Genomic DNA, 21,542 nt, shown 5'->3' on the forward strand with positions numbered 1-21,542 from the left:
ACATTAACAGAGCGGATTTAATTGCAATTACAATATATTTAAAAACGAGATAATTATTACACTTGTACGAAAAAGAAATGTAAAAATGTAATACAAACAAAATTTAACACCGATTACATCGATAATTCAATTCGCAAACGTTGTCACTTCTGTAAATTGTTGTTGTTGATAACAATGTCATTCGATAAACACGTATTGTTTTCAAGAAATATGTTTGTGGATAGATATTTTGCCACAAAAGAGAGAGAGAGAGCTATTGGTGGGGGGCAAGACAATATTATTGTAGAGGGCAGAGCATTTTTAATTCGTCCTTTACTCAGATCGGAACTAGGGTCCACGGATAACAGCATTGATCACCTGGCCTGCACGTACCAATACGCACATCTCCACATAAAAAATGGAAATCTCCGTGGATTTGCGAGTAGCATAACTACTCTAATGTTGATACAGTAATTAACTCTCATCTAAATACGCAGTTACTCCGAATTTCTCTGACAGAAATCAAGGCATAGGGGCTATTATAGAAAGATACATTACAATTCATTAGTTTATTATCATAAGCATTTACATACTTATAAAAATATTACAAATAGTGCATGGTTACCAAATGTTGTAGGTACATCTTCAAACATAAATGCAATACACAAATCGTCAGGAGCAGAAAAGGAAAGAATAGACAAATTTAAACAATCTATGAAGAAATTACTTTAGAAATAATAATCTATCTCTAATTTTAAACGCATCCTAAGCAAATTTCTCCAGTTAACATATTTTCTTATTTCAATGTACTTGTGCATGGATGGTTTCTTCGAGAAGTACTTTCGAATGAGATTTCCCATGCAAGCTAGTATACACGGGGTATACTAGAGGACGAAAATAAATTCTCTAATCTGTATATACTATTCTTTCTCCATATACAATTTCACTTTGTGCTAACACGCATCCTCAGTAGAATATGGGGATAGCACTTTCCGTTGTTGCTACCAAGCGGGAAAACTCGTCAACTTCTAACTTCATCTTTGCCCCATTAAGCCTCTGACAAAAATATTTCAGCTTTACCTACCTACCTACCTACCCACCTACTTACCTATTTACCAACCTACCTACCTACCCATTCACTATCCACCCACCTCACCCAGTATATATATCTATATGTCTGTCTGTCTGTCTATCTAGCTATCTATCGATCCATCCATCCATCCATCCATCCATCGATACTGAAAACATTCCTTGTCGATGAAGATATCAACAGATTGTGAATTATAGGTGTCCATTAGGAAGGTCATCTGAAATAAATTAAATTGCTTATAAAATACATACCGAGATTACGATTTACCTTGTAATGATAACTATAATAATTAAAATTGGACATGACTTACTTTTCTTTTGCTTATAAACAGTGGTGTAGTGCTAAATAAATAAGTGAGAGAACGCACGTTACTCAGTTGAGGACAATAACTAGCGCAAAAAGTAAGGGAACGTGCAAAAAGTAAGGGAACGCCGTTTCCACGCGTTCACACAGTACTTTTCCCCTGGTTGTAACCCTCTCTTATTTGTAACAATTACTGATTTCCTAATAAAGTAAAGAAACAAATAATTGGCATTCAGTTCAACGAGGGAAAAAGTGGTGCTGAATGAGTATTGAAAAGATTATATCAATATTTGTTTTCACATTCTTCAGGTCACTGCAGTTTTACAAAGAGTTTTCAGATCACCGGACAGTTTTTGTCAAATATGAGACGTTGTATTTTAACAGCCGGATTTGTAGTGTCGATAGCGCCAGCAAGTTGGGTTTTGGCCGCTTCGGAAACCCCAGTCGTTCTCGACAATCAAGCCTTGAGGGTTAGCTGCTGCTGAAGCACTCGTTGTTTTCCGATAACCGGAAACAATACCCACATGACCACCCGTTGCTATGACATCACCCTTCACGGGGCTGTTGCATCTTTCCCAACAGCGGGAGGTGCCCAAGTACCACGAATTCGGATTGGCCCATTCTTCTGCTCCAATCGGTGAATAATACCAAAACCATCTTGAAAACAAAAAGAAAAAAGCTAGAAATCAATTTTTCTTAAATAATGGTCCAATTGGCTATATAATGAATTGCGAGGTAGTCAGTGGAATGGTTCCCCAACCCACTGCTACCTATATACGAATAATAATAATAATAATAATAATAATAACAGAAAATAAACTAGATGTATAGCCAACAATACCAACAAGTTTTAAAAGGTTTACCACTGTTTTGTGTAATTACGCTAAATCAGTTCAGTTAAGTTTAAAGCCCATGATGTGAATATTAGCTATTTAGGAATGTACAGCTCGGGTTGCCTAGTGGTTAACGTTTCCGCCTCGCGGGTTCGAACCCCGGCCGGGTCGTACCAAAGACTTCTAAAAATGGTACTAACAGCTGCCTCGCTTGGCGCTTAACATTAAGAGGTTAGTGTTATGATTGGTTGGACTAGTGTAGGAATAATGTGACTGAGTGGGACATCATGCTACATGTCTGCGGCATGATGCCTCAGTGCTCGACATAACTATAAACTGCCACAATGCAGACATCGTAGCGATATGACTGAAAAATTGTTAAAGCTACGTTAAAAATCCAACAAACACACACACACACAGAAAGAGAGAGAGGAATGTTCCTGCCTTCGTGCATATTCTCATATTTTGGTCATTTAAAATATATAGGCCTGTCATTTTTGTGATTACTCATACATGGACTATATTCACAGATCTCATATTACCTCGTTATACAATAGTATCTACCTGACTCAATTTTTAATTCAAAAGCAATCACGCAAAGTTTATATGGTCTAATAACTTTTAATTGTCTCAGTTTAAAACAAACAACAATAGAGGATTCCTTATGTTCATGTTTTTGCATTCGACTATATTTATTTGCTAACTTGTAGCTTTATGTTTGTCAACCATTTTTCCTCAAGTTGTTCATGCCTTTAACCGTTGCTGGAATGTAATGAGATTCATCTCTGATATCCGCGGAAGAACGTTGTGTTCTTCGTCTCCTTGGGCAAGACAGATAAATAAAAGTGTCACGGTGAAGAGTTTGAGAACAGAGATGGCAAATAAAAACGAATTTTTGTCAAACAGCACTTGTACAGAGCGCATCAAACTGTGAATATCTTAGACACATATCTCAGATCTATGATTGCACTGGATGATAGGAATTCAGTTTAAATACTTACCATTTGGCTTGTAAGTTCAAGCCTTGTCTTGGAATCACAAAATACTGAGTCTGAGTTTGAGACTGAGTTTCAGCCAGTCAGAAACAGAACTTTCAAAGTAACTTCATTTGTGATTGGTGAACAAAAAACGATATCAGGTTGAAACCCAGGGCTGTATGATTTCCACACCAGATTCTACCTTGCTCGCAGTTAGACCGCGTAATATAGGGGTAAATGTTAGTATTTGCTCAACAAAACAAGAAAAGAGAAAGCCTACCTGTTTGGGGCGGGGCAAGTCTCCTCCTTTAGAACATCTGCAACAAAAATGTTGCATTTGTTGGTGTTTGTTCCAGTCACGTGACTACTGGAATACAACCACTTCCGACTTGACATGTACGACCGGGCTCTGTTACCAATTCTCTCCCCAGACGATGAAGCCTGGCACACCTGAAAATGATTTTGGAATATTATGTACCTACATGTAGGTAATTTTCCTAAGAAATTTTCATAGCACGCTTGGATAAAGTCTTTTTAATAAATTATAGAACGTTATGCACAAGTAAATTGTCGGTCATTACAGACAACACATTTTCATTCGTGTTTGTTTAAAAAATGACATGTAGAATAGTTTTAAAACTGAATCTAGCTATTTTCAAACGTCCGGCATATCTCAAACACTTTACCAGTAATACTCACCAGACAAATACAAAGGGCCACGAAAAGGCTCAAGATAAGTTTCTTGTGACACATGGCTGACAGTCAATTGATCTCTGTGACTACAACGTTCTTTATATCTGTATTTATAACAGTGGGCGAAATAAAATCATCCTTGTTTAAGACCTATTTATACTTGTCTTAGTGCCAACAGGAGGAAACGATCTTTTCAGAGAGTTTTGTTTACAGTTATATTACTTATTGAATTCGACCTTGCTATGACCTATACGTTTTGTGTTTAGTACATTGTTTTACTTATACAGTATAGCTCGTCAGCGATCTTTGGAGAGGATTGTACTCTTGCACTCCCTATTCTCAGTGTAGCGACATGCCTTAAATAGCGGTAATTGGAAGCATGTCAGTATCTCGTACTTTCGCATCCATTGCTGCAGTAGTAGATAAGTGATTATCAGCACGTGCACACGACTTCCTGGTTCTTAATAGCAGACGAATTCATCTGTAGAGAAGGTTGTTTTAAAAATGCAAACTGTATACGCTTACTGCTTAAAATCTTTGTATTGTCCATTCCATACTCCCTCCACTAAATCACATGGATTGTTCATCATAATAATACCCCTTACACAAGTCTCACTTTCTCATCTCTGCTTTTTGTAGTGACTGCATCAACTGTACTCTACTTTTATGTGTCACGTATTTAGGCTCTAACAAAAAGTAACACAGGAAAGAGTCGAAACAACAAGCTTTGAAAACATTTAACAAATTATTTATTTCCCTGGAAAAATAATGTAAACATAAAAAATAAGTACTTACGGTTTTAAGAAACAAATCCAAAAGTAATCAAAGAATAATCCACGAACAAATGTTAGAAGTCCTAGTAATGAAATGTTCTAATGAACTCAAGCTAGAGCCCGACGAAGAATGCAAGATGGAAGGCGATGACGTATGATGTATCCTATACTGTGTTCAAGTCTACATATCCTTGTAGAAACAGAAGAAATATCACTCCGGTTTTCGAAATCCGAATACAATTTTTAAGAAATGTCTTTGTTCAAGACTTCTGCATGAGCACAAAAATATTTCCAGAGAAACGAATTAATCTTTTAGAATCCAAATAATCTGAAGAAAAATTAACATATAACTCGAAAACTGGCTGCAACAGAAGGAAACTACTTTTGTAAACAAGACTTCTACTCAATTGTCTTCTGGCAGAAACGTATTTCAGCCTAATAGAAGCCCTTCTAAAACTCACACTGACACAACTTCTAAAGATCGAGCTTATGATAAGCTTGATTTGAGATCATTGTCTCTTCCTACATGTGCCTATTGCAAGAAAAAAGGACTCGTTATTTATGATTGCTACAAAATGAAAAATAGGCATCAGAATCAAGACAGTCCTATTCCAAATGCCCTTATTTCTAAGTGGTCAAGGTCATGGTCATGTATTGAAAGCAATACATTTGTTGGGTCTAATAAACTCCAGTCTGATTTTATTATGGAGAATTATGAACCATTCATATCGAAAGGTTCTATATCACCCTTGGGTGATTCGGGCAAGCTTATCCCTATTAAATTTTAAGGGACACAGGAGCTTCTCAGAGTCGTTTATTGTCAGGTACTTTGCCTTTTTCTGAGAAGTCTTCTTCTAACGAGAGTGTTCTTATTCAGGTAGTAGAGTGCAGCTTTGTTAATGTTCCTCTCCACTGTGTAAATTTGTCATCAGACTTAGTCTCAGGACCCGTGACTGTCGGCACAGTGTCTATTTTACCCTTTGAGGGCAATCATTTATTACTAGGAAACGACCGTGCTGGAGACAAGGTTGTGGTTAATACACTTGTAACTGACAAACCTTGCTTGGCTCAGAAAGTCAATCCAATTGAAAAGGAATACCCTGATTTATTCCCAGCTTATGCAGTTACCAGAGCTATGGCAAAGAAAGCTCTTGAGAATGATGTTGATAAGGACGTATTCCTTTAGCTGACACGTGTATTGGTCAGGCTTTTGATGAGGTCACGCTCACTCTTTGTTTGGAGCAATCAGAAGGTATTAATCACTTTGATCCTCTTTTTAACTACTCATTCTCTTTATTCTAATCAGGGTGACAAACGATAATCAGTTCTCGTCGAACAGTAAAGAGATCCTGAGAAGGGCCATTAGTGAAACTGAAGTTCCTGTCTGTTATTTCATAAAAAATGTCCCCGACCTTAATTCAAAATTAGTAACAGTCACGTCAACAAGTTTTTTTTATAAATTTATTTTTTATCGAGTTCCTAGTAAACAGAACTACATTATTTTGACATAATTAAATTAAAAAATAAAAGATTTCAAAACTTAAAACAATTAAATCAGATGTAAATTAAATCAAATATACATAACACATGACCCACATATAGTTTGATAACTGTGCCATGCTGCTTATGATAAGTTTTCTAATCTCTGCACGCCATAAATTATATGCATTTCATGTGTATTCTGTTACACCATTTCTGTATTCAGTCCTACTTTCCATTTATTACATGTTTCTGATAAATACTTCTGTTATCTATACAAAGGTTTGAATTAAGAACTTACAAATAACTCGAAATATTGCTTATCTCTTTAAAATACTGCAATTTCATCTGTTGACTTACAAATGAATGTGGTCCAAAAACAAATGCCGGGGTGGGTGAATGGGGCTTAAACAGCAGTTTATAGACATTGATTGCTTTATTATACCGAGAAATATAAGCTAAGTACCTTTTTATATGACACAGCGAGATAGCCAACGGGGATTGTGACTTGGGAAGGTATCGCACACACGTGCAATCCTGAGATAACGAATCCGACGCTCTACTAACTAAGCAACCGTGTCCACCCCACCCATCCACCCCACCGCAATAAAGGAAAAATTGAAATTGTGGGTACCTAATTGATATAGGGGTGGCACGTATCTCAGGTAAATTGAATTCAGAAAAATTATTTTTAGCATTTTTCATAAGGCCACCGCTAAAGTTAAAAAAATAGATAGCTATACAATCTTTAATTTATTCATTAATTGGTATCGTTCATTTTTTGAATTCTTTTTTGCGTGGGGTGGGTGTGAGGGGTAGTAGCATAGTTTTATTAGCTTTGTGTACTATTAACACTAAATTCGAATTTATTATCATGATTTATCGCAGATTTCTTTATTAGTCTTCTTACGTGCATTTCACAAGTATACTTATCATTAATGTCAGCATGACCTTGTTTTGTGTTTTGCGCAGTCATGGCAGTGTTTATTACTCACGTATTTCCTTTCGCTAACAATGAACTTTTCAAGTTTGCATACGATGCATCAGTTTCATCATACTTCAATCACTCGAATTCCGACAGTTTACAGTTGCAAATATTTACAAAATACTCAGAGGTGTATTGAAACTGACATTGTGTGAGTTTCAACACGTTCGTTTGTTTGTTAAAATAATCACATGAGCCAATGGTTGCTGGAGATAAAAATAAACGTTGCTGTTATGACTGTTCACGGTGTACTATCGGTGGATGTAAATGCTCGGGATAGCCTGAAGAAGAAACGAAGAAAGGAAGAATCCGTGGGTTATCTTTGTTATTAAATAAATTAAATAAATACTGTTGAATATGAAATGGATATCTGAATGAAGTGCAACTACTACAGATACATGCTTCCTGTAACTCTAATAGCATTATAAGTGCCTGAAGTATTTGATGAATACTTGACCTAATAATCAAACTGTTTTCAATGTACCTCCCAAAGTTGTATATTTTTAGTGTTACTTCTAGTATTATTATCAGAGACAGCTTCAGCAAAATCCTACGCTCTTCGTACTATTTTTAAAAGGTCTTGAATTCAAGAAAGATTTGCAGTTAATAGAATTTTAACTTATGAAATATTTATTTCGGATGGCCACTTAATACGCCAAGAGTAAACATAATTAAACGATTAGTCGTATGATTTATGCACAAACGATGGAGTAATATGTGACACTTGGCACTCAAACGGGAATTAACATTACGTCGTGGGTTAATAATGGAAGAAACATGGGAATTGATTCAAATGTCCGTAGGTTTAATATGAAGGGAACACTATAGCCTCAAACGGGAATTTAACACCGAGACTATGAAGTTACTATTGCATACATTGTTTGATGTGGTTAGCTTCAGTACTGTAACTAACATTACACTGTAGGTTCTATAGTGTCCCCAGCATGTAAAACATTGGTTCAGAGGATGTATCAACTCTGACAGGAATTTGACCTATGGCGTATACTCTGGCCTCATTGGGAATATTAAGTCGTGGGGTGTAGGTGATAGGCTGTTTTCCATGTTAAGGTATTTTTGCCTTGTATAGGAAATGTAGCCGCTTAATAGCCCGCCCAGCAAACTTAAATGACCTTTCTTCGGGATATACCTGCATGAAATCGATAGGAATATGAGTCATTTACTCAAAAATCGTGAGCATATCATTCGTCATGTCTCTAATTTGCTGACAGACGAGACAAAAGTACGTCATTGCTGAAATTTGATCTGGATCTGGCCATTGGCATTCCTAGTCCCGTGACTACACAACTCTCGCAACATACATGTCAACGATATCAGAGGTCATACAGTCACGTGACATCGACAATAAACAAACTTCCAAACTTGCTGTACATAGAATCTGGACAACTTATGTAGAAGTCACTTAATGTTTGCAAATAAATAAAATGTACTCTTAATTCTCAACATATTTATTCTCAGAACAATGACCAGAAACCTGTAGGTATCGCAGCAGGGTGGAGAAAACCATTTTCAAGAAGTACCGAGCACGTGTCAGCGATGTGTTTCTTGGTGTCACGTGACTACTACATTGACATGGCTCTCTGCGTTGTGAATCTGGTTTTCTTCAAATTGGTGCATCATTTACAGATTTTCGGTCGTTGTTTCCAGAATAAATATTACGAGTTTGCTTTTCATTTTTCTATAAAAATTACGTGACTTTCATTTATATGTTTGATTTGTTTCCCTACAGCAGCACTAGAAATAGTAGTTAGTGATCCATTATTCAGAACTGGCTACAAGGTTCATTAATAATCATTGATCGATTGAGCTATTGACAACACGCTACAATGTTTAATAGTAGCCATTCATGCATCGGTCGATGTTATTGACAACACGCTATAAGGTTTGATAGTCGTCAGTGATCAATCGATTGATGTTATTGACAACACGCTACATGTCAAGTATCAATCAAATATGCTTATGATAAACATCTGTGTGCTTATTTTGTTGGGTAACGAAATCGAGGAAGAGAGTGGGAGAGAAAGAATAAAGTGTGAGAGAATATCATCACATACATACATACATACATACATACATACATACATAGGTTGGTAAGAGAGCGGTAATGTATCCCATCATTACAATATTTTTCAGAGGACAAGTTGTGTGCTAGAACTAGTAAAATGGATGGTATAATGTTCCCATTTAACTACTTCTCGCTCCCTCCACCTGCCTCCTAACTTCTCTTCACGACACGATCTTTTAAAGGGTATTTTTTATATAGCCTCCTTTTCCTCGAAAAATGATTCATCATGAATGCAAATGAAAGAATCGGACCGTTCTAAACCCATCAGGGACACTTAGCACATCTCGGCATGAGTCGTGACATTGATTTCACTACAATGCCCAGATTTGTATCAATATCTTATAGATGATGTGATAAAATTAGATAACGAAAACATTCACATTAAACGACGTATTTTGAATGGGGTTGGAGAGGGTGGGTGGAGTTAACTTCGTATATTTGTGTATACTGGTATATAGTTATGTCATTATTAGTTCGTCTTTAGGCCTTGAGGTACATGTATATCCTTTCCTACTATTCTAGATACATTATGAGGTCATCATCCCAGATGTTTAATACAAAGTCCACACCAAAGTGTTAATCTTCACTTATAGGATGGAGACAAGATTAGAAAATTAACAGTTCTCCTCTTTGTTGAAAGCACGGCCATCGGACTTGCATAGTAAAACCTTTACAAAATGTAAGAAGTTCGTGAAATTTCGTCATTTTATTCTCTAGGTATAAACAAGCTAACTTGTAAATTGGACATAAATACGATATGTCCAGTACATCAAATTTGAAATGAATTATATTAAAAAAAGATTTACTTACCACTAAGCAGTCAGCTAATTTCGTAAATTGTTACTGGCAATTAGAATACGAGGCGATGAAATTTTCATGACCTAACTTGTGTTTGTTATCTCCAGTAGGATGACGGCCTCGTTCGATGCCGTGAATGACTTGGTCTTTACCAGTATATACATTGACAACCACTGAAGTCGGTATACTGCATAATCTCCATGACCGTGTTGACTGGTTAGAATAGAAGATCTTCGACAATACTTTCACAACATTTTTTCAGTGTGTAATACGTTCGGTACTGTCAAATAGGGTCATGTACAAAAATAACCGAATTTTAGCTTCAGTCGAATGAGGGATCACTTCAAAATATCTGAATATAACAAATACCCTATTAGTTCAATACATACATGAAAATTTAGAAAGCCGATGAAGCTAGAAACACAAGCCTCATTGCAGAGAGAGCCAGGAGGAAGGCGAAACAAAAACAGCCTCAACTAGCATCGACGTTCACCTGCAGCAAGTGCAACAGAGACTGTCACTCTAGGGTCGGACTCTTCAGCCACTCGCGAATGTAGAGATAGGACACACAACCGGAAGATACACCATCGTCACCCGAAGATGGACGAATGCCGAGAGACATGAACATTTAAATTACTATCGAACATGACTTGGTACCGTTTTGGGCACCATGGCCTCGGTTTCACAAAAAGTCTTCGAATACCACCTCAAATTAAGATTTCGTAGCATCTGTCATTATTAAGAATTGTATTAGCGGCAAAGATCAAATTAACTTAAGTACAGAAATCAAATCCTTCGTTCAAAGCTGTAGAATTTGGATTGCTTGCATTCTTAAAAAAGGGTAGAAAATTCCTAAAATTTGACGAAAGTTTTAACTTGTACATGAAGATAAAACAAAATCTTATTAATGCCATTATGTATATTGTAATTGTTTTTAATCCTCGATGTGTGCTGCATGTACTGTAAAACAATAAAGTCATCGATAGGTGGCAACCTGGTTATTCTTGGAGATTTCAACTTTCACTTTGACTGTCCCGGAAACCCAAATACATCAAAACTCATAGATTCCATTCATGTTTTCAACCTGAAACAGTCAGTTAACCAACCCACCCATAAACATGGTCACATTTTAGACTGGATTCTTCATAGACCTGATGATAACATTCTACGGTCCTCCCTGGTATCCCATGACCTTGCATCAGATCACCTCTGCATTATATGCCATCTTGACGTATCAGTCCCTAACCCTCCACCTTTATCTGCTACTAAGAGAAACCTCCGTAGGATAAATAGAACCAAACTAATGCACGATATGCAAGCTAACTTAACAACTTGCTTACCTCCTACTGCAGAACAACTCGATAACTGCCTGCGTTCATTGCTTGACAAACATGCGCCAGCTACCAAGTGCTGAGTATCAATTCAAAAGTGTTCTCCATGGTATAGCAGTGTGATGGTAAAAATTCGCACTCCTAAAAGAGACCGCCGTAAAGCTGAGAGGCTTTGGCTTTCCACCAGACTCACTATTCATAAGCAAATCTATGAAGCCGCTAAGAAGAATGTCACAAATATAGTCCATGCAGCGAAATCAGCCCACTACACGACTAAGATCATGGAAAGTTCAAGCTGCAAAGAGCTCTTCGAGATTACTAGCAAGCTAATGTCAAGGAACAAATCTACACCACTTCCAGCTACCTTCTCTCCAGTCAACCTTCCGGATATGCCTGCAAATTTCTTCCGTGACAAAGTACAAACCATTAGAGATAAGCTTGACGCCACAATTTCAATTGACTCGTCGTCACCATACAGTTGGGATACAGAATTTGAGCGGTAACCATTAGCAGCATTTGAAACTGTCTCTATCGATTTCGTACGTACAATCCTGATGAAGAGTACACCAAAGTCATGTGAACTTGGTCCAATTCCAACATCACTGCTGCTTAAGTGCTTAGATCCAGTATTGCCTTCACTAACTGATGTTATTAATACCTCTCTCTCATCCGGGGAATTCCCATCATTTTTCAAAAATTGCTATTGTAAAGCCTCTGCTGAAGAAACCAACACTAGACCATAACGATTTAAAGAACTACCGCCCAGTTTCTAATCTCCCATTCATATCAAAAATCTTAGAAAAGGTCGTTCTATCCCAACTTGTATCTCATCTAAATTCAAACAGTCTTTTTAGCAATGTACAATCTGCTTATCGCCCTTACCACAGTACTGAAACTACTCTTCTAAATGTAGTTAATGCTATTCTCTCTGCGCTGGATAGCGGAAAGATTACAGTCCTCACCCTCCTTGATTTGTATGCAGCATTTGACACAATAGACCATGATATATTACTTCACCGTCTCCAGCATGTATTTGGCATTCATGATACAACCTTACTGTGGTTCAAGTCCTACTTGGTCAACAGGACACAAATTGTATCTGCAAATGGAATACACTCCAGCCCAGTTGAGCTATGTTGACGTGTTCCACAAGGGTCTGTTCTTGGATCTGTTCTCTTCATTCTGTACACTCAGTCGCTCTCAAGTGTCATAGATCATCATCCAGTGTCTCACCAAATGTACACTGATGACACCCAAATATACAAATCTAGCCACCCAACTGAAGTTGATGCTACCATCCAAAGTGTGGAGAGGTGCATTTCTGATGTGAAATCATGGATGACATGTAACAAGCTGCAGATGAATGATGATAAAACTGAGGCAATTCTGATCACAACACAAAGACTTTTTCATTCACATCCTCTACCTCAAACAATAAATATCAGCAACACCAACATTAAATTCACACAATCAGTACGAAACCTAGGTGTTACTCTGGACAGTACTCTCACATTGCACCAACATGTCATGAACATATGCAAGGCTGCATATCTTGAGCTGAGACACATCGGCTCAATTCGCAAATATCTTTCAGTTGATACCACTAAAACACGTGTGTGTTCATTAGTACTTTCAGGACTGGACTATTGTAACTCAATTCTGTCTGGTTTATCTCAATCTCTGCTCCAGAAACTTCAAAAAGTTCAAAACACACCTGTCCAACATACTTATCCGACCTCACCCGTGTGTACACACCAGCAAGATACTTATGCTCCTCCTCTGACAATCGTATACTCATTATTCCCACTATGAAAACAAAGTCATATGGAAAGCGTTCTTTTGCATACCAGGGCCCAGCAATGTGGAATGAATTGCCCACTGAACACAAAGACACAAAGACTCAGTCATCACATTCAAGAGGGCTCTCAAAACTCACTTATTTCGACTGCAAGAACAAACTTAAAGACCTAATAATGCTTCCTACCTTAAATATTCTCAGCATGTTTTTTAATGTTTTCTAATTTCACGGTGTTTGTTTTTGTAATGATATCATTATATGTTTTTATCTTATACGTGTTGTCTAATGTTGTAAAGCTCTTAGACCTTCAAAAGATTAGGCTCTATACAAAGTCCTCATTGTTATTATTATTATTATTATTATTTTATTATTATCATTATTATTATTATTATTATCAAATTATACCTTTGAACACATATTGAAAATATTTATATAAGGAAGAACATTTGAGACGTTAAGTGTAACTGGGACCTTGTTGAAACGGTACTACAGACAGTACCTCCTGTCGGTAATATGCTGAAGAATACAAATATATGACTGAAAGGTTTTCTTCCAATGTTATTTATTTTTCCTATTTACTAGAGTATATAAAAATGTCCAAAGGAATGTGTTTGCTGAAATTCAGATCCTCACGTAGTACACAGTCGTTTTCTATCAAATCGGTCAAATAAACGTTCCCGCTTCGTATGCATAACTTCCCTTAATCTTCGGAAACCCAGCGCGAGTGATGTCAGAGGCGGAAGACTGGCAGCAGCGCGTGACTGCAGATGTAGAAGTTGATGTCGGATGCACGTTAGTTTTAAGAGGGAAAAAAATACCAACATGCTGTGTTGCATAAAACCGAAGGAACATAAGTGTAATGGGGTCTGGAACTCGTTCTTTTCCTAATTCCTTGGCATTGCACTAATCTGAAATAGCACTATATATCAGTATAAGTCATTATAATAAACATTTTAAATTACTATAACAAAATCAGTTTCTACATTATATGTGTGTGACCGCTCCCGTGGTCTAGTGGTTAGTGATTCCGCCTCGGATGCGGGAGCTCGTGGGTTCGATCCCTGGCCGATTCATACCAAAAACTTGCAAAAATGGTACTAACATCTGCCTCGCTTGGCGCTCAGCATTAAGAGGTTAGTGTTAGGACTGGTCGGCCTGGTGTCAGGATAATATGACTTGGTGGGACATCATGCTATATGTATGTGGCATGATGCTCCAGTGCTAGACATCACTATAAACTGCCACATTGCAGACATTGTAGCAATATGACTGAAAAATTGTTATAGCTATGTTAAAACTCCAAATCACACTCACACACACATGATACGTGTTACTACCTTAGGATATGCGTGTGTACATGGGAAGAGATGCACTTATTGCTGTTACAATACAGGACTGGACTGGGATAACTTTATCGTGTAGTCTTCTTAGCAAGTGCCATATACACAACACAAATCGTATATAGTACAAGTATCTATATTACCTTCATGACTGAGTTCTACAGTATTTATTGTAGTGCACACATGTACATAATACATATACCCTGATATTTTTTAAATCTTTGATTATTTGATGGGTAACAATCTTATTTTTTCTCGATGTATGTGATATTAAATTTATATGACTGTCATCGCCGAGTCTGGGGACAGGTTAACACCAAGATCCACTTCCTGACAATAGATATTCTCAGCATGCCTGAGCTAAGAGAAACCACAAAGCACCTATGAAAGAAGTAATTGAAGAAAGAATGATTCATAAATAGGTTCTACTACAATATCAAAATAACAGTAACAGGTCAAATGAATGTCCCATTTTATGAGGCTGCCTGTTTTTGAAAACCAGATTTATAAAATAATGCCACACGCAGTTATTGAATATTAAAAAGCTGGGTTAATTGCCTGCTCTTGAACAGAAAACAAGTATCAAAAAATGTATTTTACAAAAATGGGATGAACGAGTTTAAAAGAAACTTTGAACATAAAAATACCAAAAGAAGTATTTAAAAATGTTAAAATGCCGCCGCGAGTTTGTAAACACGCGACCTTTCGTTTGGAAGCCGGGTTGCACGTCCTAGGAGAGGAATGATAAAAAAGGTTTCAACGTAAAATATTAAAGTAAAACTTAGAATTTAAAATGGAATTTAAAATGGATTGGATGAGCGAGATTAAATTAAAGTTGAACATCAAAATACAAACAAGCACAAAATATCTGGTAGTATCGAACTTGCGATCACTTGTTTGGTAAGCCGAACTCGCAAAACGAAAGACAAAATGTGGGTGTTTATAAATAAGATAGCATCTTTGGACAGACCACATACAATGAAAGTTGGCCTTTTTTGCTGGCAGAAGTGTTGGTTATCTCTTTAGCAGGTTTTATTGCATAAGCACAAGAATGTATAATGGAGAATATGATGTTACTGTTTAAGGCACTTAACAGGGCGTATCACATGAACTCAATATTGCACATGACGAACACTACTTCTCAGTCCCTCCAAAAAAGAAAATAGACATGCACAGAGATATATAACACGTCTATGCACAGACACAATTTTAAAAGCAAAATTTTACACACTATCTGACAAAGAACGTGCAATATACTTAAATGTTATCCTAAACTAACCTTGAATTATATCACCTACACGCATATTAGCAATTGCAATGAATATCCGCCACACTACTGTTTACATTCCCCACCCACATATATTATTTTGTAGAACTAAAAATAAAACTAAACTTGTATTTTTGAAATATAAATTGAAATATGTCTTTCGAAAAAAAAACGATAGTATCAACTCCTGTTCATAAGTACGCTGATATTAATATCGTCTTTCACAACAGTTCTCAGCTGATGAGCCGGTTTCCGAGCTGTCAAAATCTAGAGCATCGTTTGACAACGTCTCAAACCGGTATGGCTGAAATTTTGAGGAACGAGAATGTCTGTCCATACCTGAAATAGGTTTATTACCAAAATGACTAAATTCAGGAATAAAAAAGTACACAACAAGGCTGACTAGCAATTGTTTCAGCTGTCCCGTCTCTGACGTCACACAGTCCCATGACTAGGAAGCTTATTGATCTTCGAAACAGTTGAAAGATCTCGTATACTTCAGTCATTTTTCAGACACCTACAATAATACGGTTGGTTCTATGCATAAGAGACGTATTTAATCACATTTTTAATGTTGAATATTAACAGAAGAGCAAACTTTTTCAAACCCTTTAAAGAAGTTGAAGTAATTTTACAACCATCCATTAAGAAAATGACAAATGTATCACCATTTTTTTAAACCACGACTCTATTCCCAAAATGTACATGTGGTTTTCTTTCACGTATTGCCAAAACAATATACAATACAACAATATGCATGAACACGTTTCAATGCCCTGTGTTAAGAATTATATATTAGTTACTGTGAGCACATTAACAGAGCGGATTTAATTGCAATTACAATATATTTAAAAACGAGATAATTATTACACTTGTACGAAAAAGAAATGTAAAAATGTAATACAAACAAAATTTAACACCGATTACATCGATAATTCAATTCGCAAACGTTGTCACTTCTGTAAATTGTTGTTGTTGATAACAATGTCATTCGATAAACACGTATTGTTTTCAAGAAATATGTTTGTGGATAGATATTTTGCCACAAAAGAGAGAGAGAGAGCTATTGGTGGGGGGCAAGACAATATTATTGTAGAGGGCAGAGCATTTTTAATTCGTCCTTTACTCAGATCGGAACTAGGGTCCACGGATAACAGCATTGATCACCTGGCCTGCACGTACCAATACGCACATCTCCACATAAAAAATGGAAATCTCCGTGGATTTGCGAGTAGCATAACTACTCTAATGTTGATACAGTAATTAACTCTCATCTAAATACGCAGTTACTCCGAATTTCTCTGACAGAAATCAAGGCATAGGGGCTATTATAGAAAGATACATTACAATTCATTAGTTTATTATCATAAGCATTTACATACTTATAAAAATATTACAAATAGTGCATGGTTACCAAATGTTGTAGGTACATCTTCAAACATAAATGCAATACACAAATCGTCAGGAGCAGAAAAGGAAAGAATAGACAAATTTAAACAATCTATGAAGAAATTACTTTAGAAATAATAATCTATCTCTAATTTTAAACGCATCCTAAGCAAATTTCTCCAGTTAACATATTTTCTTATTTCAATGTACTTGTGCATGGATGGTTTCTTCGAGAAGTACTTTCGAATGAGATTTCCCATGCAAGCTAGTATACACGGGGTATACTAGAGGACGAAAATAAATTCTCTAATCTGTATATACTATTCTTTCTCCATATACAATTTCACTTTGTGCTAACACGCATCCTCAGTAGAATATGGGGATAGCACTTTCCGTTGTTGCTACCAAGCGGGAAAACTCGTCAACTTCTAACTTCATCTTTGCCCCATTAAGCCTCTGACAAAAATATTTCAGCTTTACCTACCTACCTACCTACCCACCTACTTACCTATTTACCAACCTACCTACCTACCCATTCACTATCCACCCACCTCACCCAGTATATATATCTATATGTCTGTCTGTCTGTCTATCTAGCTATCTATCGATCCATCCATCCATCCATCCATCCATCGATACTGAAAACATTCCTTGTCGATGAAGATATCAACAGATTGTGAATTATAGGTGTCCATTAGGAAGGTCATCTGAAATAAATTAAATTGCTTATAAAATACATACCGAGATTACGATTTACCTTGTAATGATAACTATAATAATTAAAATTGGACATGACTTACTTTTCTTTTGCTTATAAACAGTGGTGTAGTGCTAAATAAATAAGTGAGAGAACGCACGTTACTCAGTTGAGGACAATAACTAGCGCAAAAAGTAAGGGAACGTGCAAAAAGTAAGGGAACGCCGTTTCCACGCGTTCACACAGTACTTTTCCCCTGGTTGTAACCCTCTCTTATTTGTAACAATTACTGATTTCCTAATAAAGTAAAGAAACAAATAATTGGCATTCAGTTCAACGAGGGAAAAAGTGGTGCTGAATGAGTATTGAAAAGATTATATCAATATTTGTTTTCACATTCTTCAGGTCACTGCAGTTTTACAAAGAGTTTTCAGATCACCGGACAGTTTTTGTCAAATATGAGACGTTGTATTTTAACAGCCGGATTTGTAGTGTCGATAGCGCCAGCAAGTTGGGTTTTGGCCGCTTCGGAAACCCCAGTCGTTCTCGACAATCAAGCCTTGAGGGTTAGCTGCTGCTGAAGCACTCGTTGTTTTCCGATAACCGGAAACAATACCCACATGACCACCCGTTGCTATGACATCACCCTTCACGGGGCTGTTGCATCTTTCCCAACAGCGGGAGGTGCCCAAGTACCACGAATTCGGATTGGCCCATTCTTCTGCTCCAATCGGTGAATAATACCAAAACCATCTTGAAAACAAAAAGAAAAAAGCTAGAAATCAATTTTTCTTAAATAATGGTCCAATTGGCTATATAATGAATTGCGAGGTAGTCAGTGGAATGGTTCCCCAACCCACTGCTACCTATATACGAATAATAATAATAATAATAATAATAATAACAGAAAATAAACTAGATGTATAGCCAACAATACCAACAAGTTTTAAAAGGTTTACCACTGTTTTGTGTAATTACGCTAAATCAGTTCAGTTAAGTTTAAAGCCCATGATGTGAATATTAGCTATTTAGGAATGTACAGCTCGGGTTGCCTAGTGGTTAACGTTTCCGCCTCGCGGGTTCGAACCCCGGCCGGGTCGGACCAAAGACTTCTAAAAATGGTACTAACAGCTGCCTCGCTTGGCGCTTAACATTAAGAGGTTAGTGTTATGATTGGTTGGACTAGTGTAGGAATAATGTGACTGAGTGGGACATCATGCTACATGTCTGCGGCATGATGCCTCAGTGCTCGACATAACTATAAACTGCCACAATGCAGACATCGTAGCGATATGACTGAAAAATTGTTAAAGCTACGTTAAAAATCCAACAAACACACACACACACAGAAAGAGAGAGAGGAATGTTCCTGCCTTCGTGCATATTCTCATATTTTGGTCATTTAAAATATATAGGCCTGTCATTTTTGTGATTACTCATACATGGACTATATTCACAGATCTCATATTACCTCGTTATACAATAGTATCTACCTGACTCAATTTTTAATTCAAAAGCAATCACGCAAAGTTTATATGGTCTAATAACTTTTAATTGTCTCAGTTTAAAACAAACAACAATAGAGGATTCCTTATGTTCATGTTTTTGCATTCGACTATATTTATTTGCTAACTTGTAGCTTTATGTTTGTCAACCATTTTTCCTCAAGTTGTTCATGCCTTTAACCGTTGCTGGAATGTAATGAGATTCATCTCTGATATCCGCGGAAGAACGTTGTGTTCTTCGTCTCCTTGGGCAAGACAGATAAATAAAAGTGTCACGGTGAAGAGTTTGAGAACAGAGATGGCAAATAAAAACGAATTTTTGTCAAACAGCACTTGTACAGAGCGCATCAAACTGTGAATATCTTAGACACATATCTCAGATCTATGATTGCACTGGATGATAGGAATTCAGTTTAAATACTTACCATTTGGCTTGTAAGTTCAAGCCTTGTCTTGGAATCACAAAATACTGAGTCTGAGTTTGAGACTGAGTTTCAGCCAGTCAGAAACAGAACTTTCAAAGTAACTTCATTTGTGATTGGTGAACAAAAAACGATATCAGGCTGAAACCCAGGGCTGTATGATTTCCACACCAGATTCTACCTTGCTCGCAGTTAGACCGCGTAATATAGGGGTAAATGTTAGTATTTGCTCAACAAAACAAGAAAAGAGAAAGCCTACCTGTTTGGGGCGGGGCAAGTCTCCTCCTTTAGAACATCTGCAACAAAAATGTTGCATTTGTTGGTGTTTGTTCCAGTCACGTGACTACTGGAATACAACCACTTCCGACTTGACATGTACGACCGGGCTCTGTTACCAATTCTCTCCCCAGACGATGAAGCCTGGCACACCTGAAAATGATTTTGGAATATTATGTACCTACATGTAGGTAATTTTCCTAAGAAATTTTCATAGCACGCTTGGATAAAGTCTTTTTAATAAATTATAGAACGTTATGCACAAGTAAATTGTCGGTCATTACAGACAACACATTTTCATTCGTGTTTGTTTAAAAAATGACATGTAGAATAGTTTTAAAACTGAATCTAGCTATTTTCAAACGTCCGGCATATCTCAAACACTTTACCAGTAATACTCACCAGACAAATACAAAGGGCCACGAAAAGGCTCAAGATAAGTTTCTTGTGACACATGGCTGACAGTCAATTGATCTCTGTGACTACAACGTTCTTTATATCTGTATTTATAACAGTGGGCGAAATAAAATCATCCTTGTTTAAGACCTATTTATACTTGTCTTAGTGCCAACAGGAGGAAACGATCTTTTCAGAGAGTTTTGTTTACAGTTATATTACTTATTGAATTCGACCTTGCTATGACCTATACGTTTTGTGTTTAGTACATTGTTTTACTTATACAGTATAGCTCGTCAGCGATCTTTGGAGAGGATTGTACTCTTGCACTCCCTATTCTCAGTGTAGCGACATGCCTTAAATAGCGGTAATTGGAAGCATGTCAGTATCTCGTACTTTCGCATCCATTGCTGCAGTAGTAGATAAGTGATTATCAGCACGTGCACACGACTTCCTGGTTCTTAATAGCAGACGAATTCATCTGTAGAGAAGGTTGTTTTAAAAATGCAAACTGTATACGCTTACTGCTTAAAATCTTTGTATTGTCCATTCCATACTCCCTCCACTAAATCACATGGATTGTTCATCATAATAATACCCCTTACACAAGTCTCACTTTCTCATCTCTGCTTTTTGTAGTGACTGCATCAACTGTACTCTACTTTTATGTGTCACGTATTTAGGCTCTAACAAAAAGTAACACAGGAAAGAGTCGAAACAACAAGCTTTGAAAACATTTAACAAATTATTTATTTCCCTGGAAAAATAATGTAAACATAAAAAATAAGTACTTACGGTTTTAAGAAACAAATCCAAAAGTAATCAAAGAATAATCCACGAACAAATGTTAGAAGTCCTAGTAATGAAATGTTCTAATGAACTCAAGCTAGAGCCCGACGAAGAATGCAAGATGGAAGGCGATGACGTATGATGTATCCTATACTGTGTTCAAGTCTACATATCCTTGTAGAAACAGAAGAAATATCACTCCGGTTTTCGAAATCCGAATACAATTTTTAAGAAATGTCTTTGTTCAAGACTTCTGCATGAGCACAAAAATATTTCCAGAGAAACGAATTAATCTTTTAGAATCCAAATAATCTGAAGAAAAATTAACATATAACTCGA

General features: G+C 36.8%; 3 protein-coding genes across 3 annotated transcripts in view; all 3 read right to left on the minus strand.

Moving 5' to 3' along the window:
• LOC149770785 (uncharacterized) overlaps positions 1–21,542 on the minus strand; it is an 80,946-nt gene that overhangs the window by 15,963 nt on the left and 43,441 nt on the right. The window lies entirely within an intron of this gene.
• On the minus strand, positions 534–4,051 carry LOC149770786 (uncharacterized). The gene is made up of 3 exons (XM_089949117.1): positions 3,882–4,051; positions 3,463–3,632; positions 534–2,029 (listed from the first exon to the last, which is right to left on the minus strand). Exons 1-3 carry the CDS (start codon positions 3,933–3,935, stop codon positions 1,750–1,752), a joined length of 504 nt encoding a protein of 167 aa, XP_089805243.1. The 5' UTR covers positions 3,936–4,051; the 3' UTR covers positions 534–1,749.
• LOC149770787 (uncharacterized) lies at positions 17,073–20,590 on the minus strand. Its single transcript, XM_089949120.1, has 3 exons — positions 20,421–20,590; positions 20,002–20,171; positions 17,073–18,568 (listed from the first exon to the last, which is right to left on the minus strand). The coding sequence occupies exons 1-3, from the start codon at positions 20,472–20,474 to the stop codon at positions 18,289–18,291; spliced, it is 504 nt and encodes a 167-aa protein (XP_089805246.1). The 5' UTR covers positions 20,475–20,590; the 3' UTR covers positions 17,073–18,288.

This window comes from Sinohyriopsis cumingii, unplaced genomic scaffold (assembly GCF_028554795.1).
Source record: "Sinohyriopsis cumingii isolate HCF-2022 unplaced genomic scaffold, ASM2855479v2 utg002349l, whole genome shotgun sequence".
NCBI classification, from domain to species: Eukaryota; Metazoa; Mollusca; class Bivalvia; order Unionida; family Unionidae; genus Sinohyriopsis; species Sinohyriopsis cumingii.

Coding starts and splice junctions, on each gene's coding strand:
- LOC149770786 (XM_089949117.1), bottom strand. CDS start 3,935: ATGTGTCACAAGAAACTTATCTTGAGCCTTTTCGTGGCCCTTTGTATT. Junction 3,633..3,881: donor TGGCCCTTTGTATTTGTCTG/GTGAGTATTACT, acceptor AATCATTTTCAG/GTGTGCCAGGCTTCATCGTC. Junction 2,030..3,462: donor ACTTGCCCCGCCCCAAACAG/GTAGGCTTTCTC, acceptor TTTGTTTTCAAG/ATGGTTTTGGTATTATTCAC.
- LOC149770787 (XM_089949120.1), bottom strand. CDS start 20,474: ATGTGTCACAAGAAACTTATCTTGAGCCTTTTCGTGGCCCTTTGTATT. Junction 20,172..20,420: donor TGGCCCTTTGTATTTGTCTG/GTGAGTATTACT, acceptor AATCATTTTCAG/GTGTGCCAGGCTTCATCGTC. Junction 18,569..20,001: donor ACTTGCCCCGCCCCAAACAG/GTAGGCTTTCTC, acceptor TTTGTTTTCAAG/ATGGTTTTGGTATTATTCAC.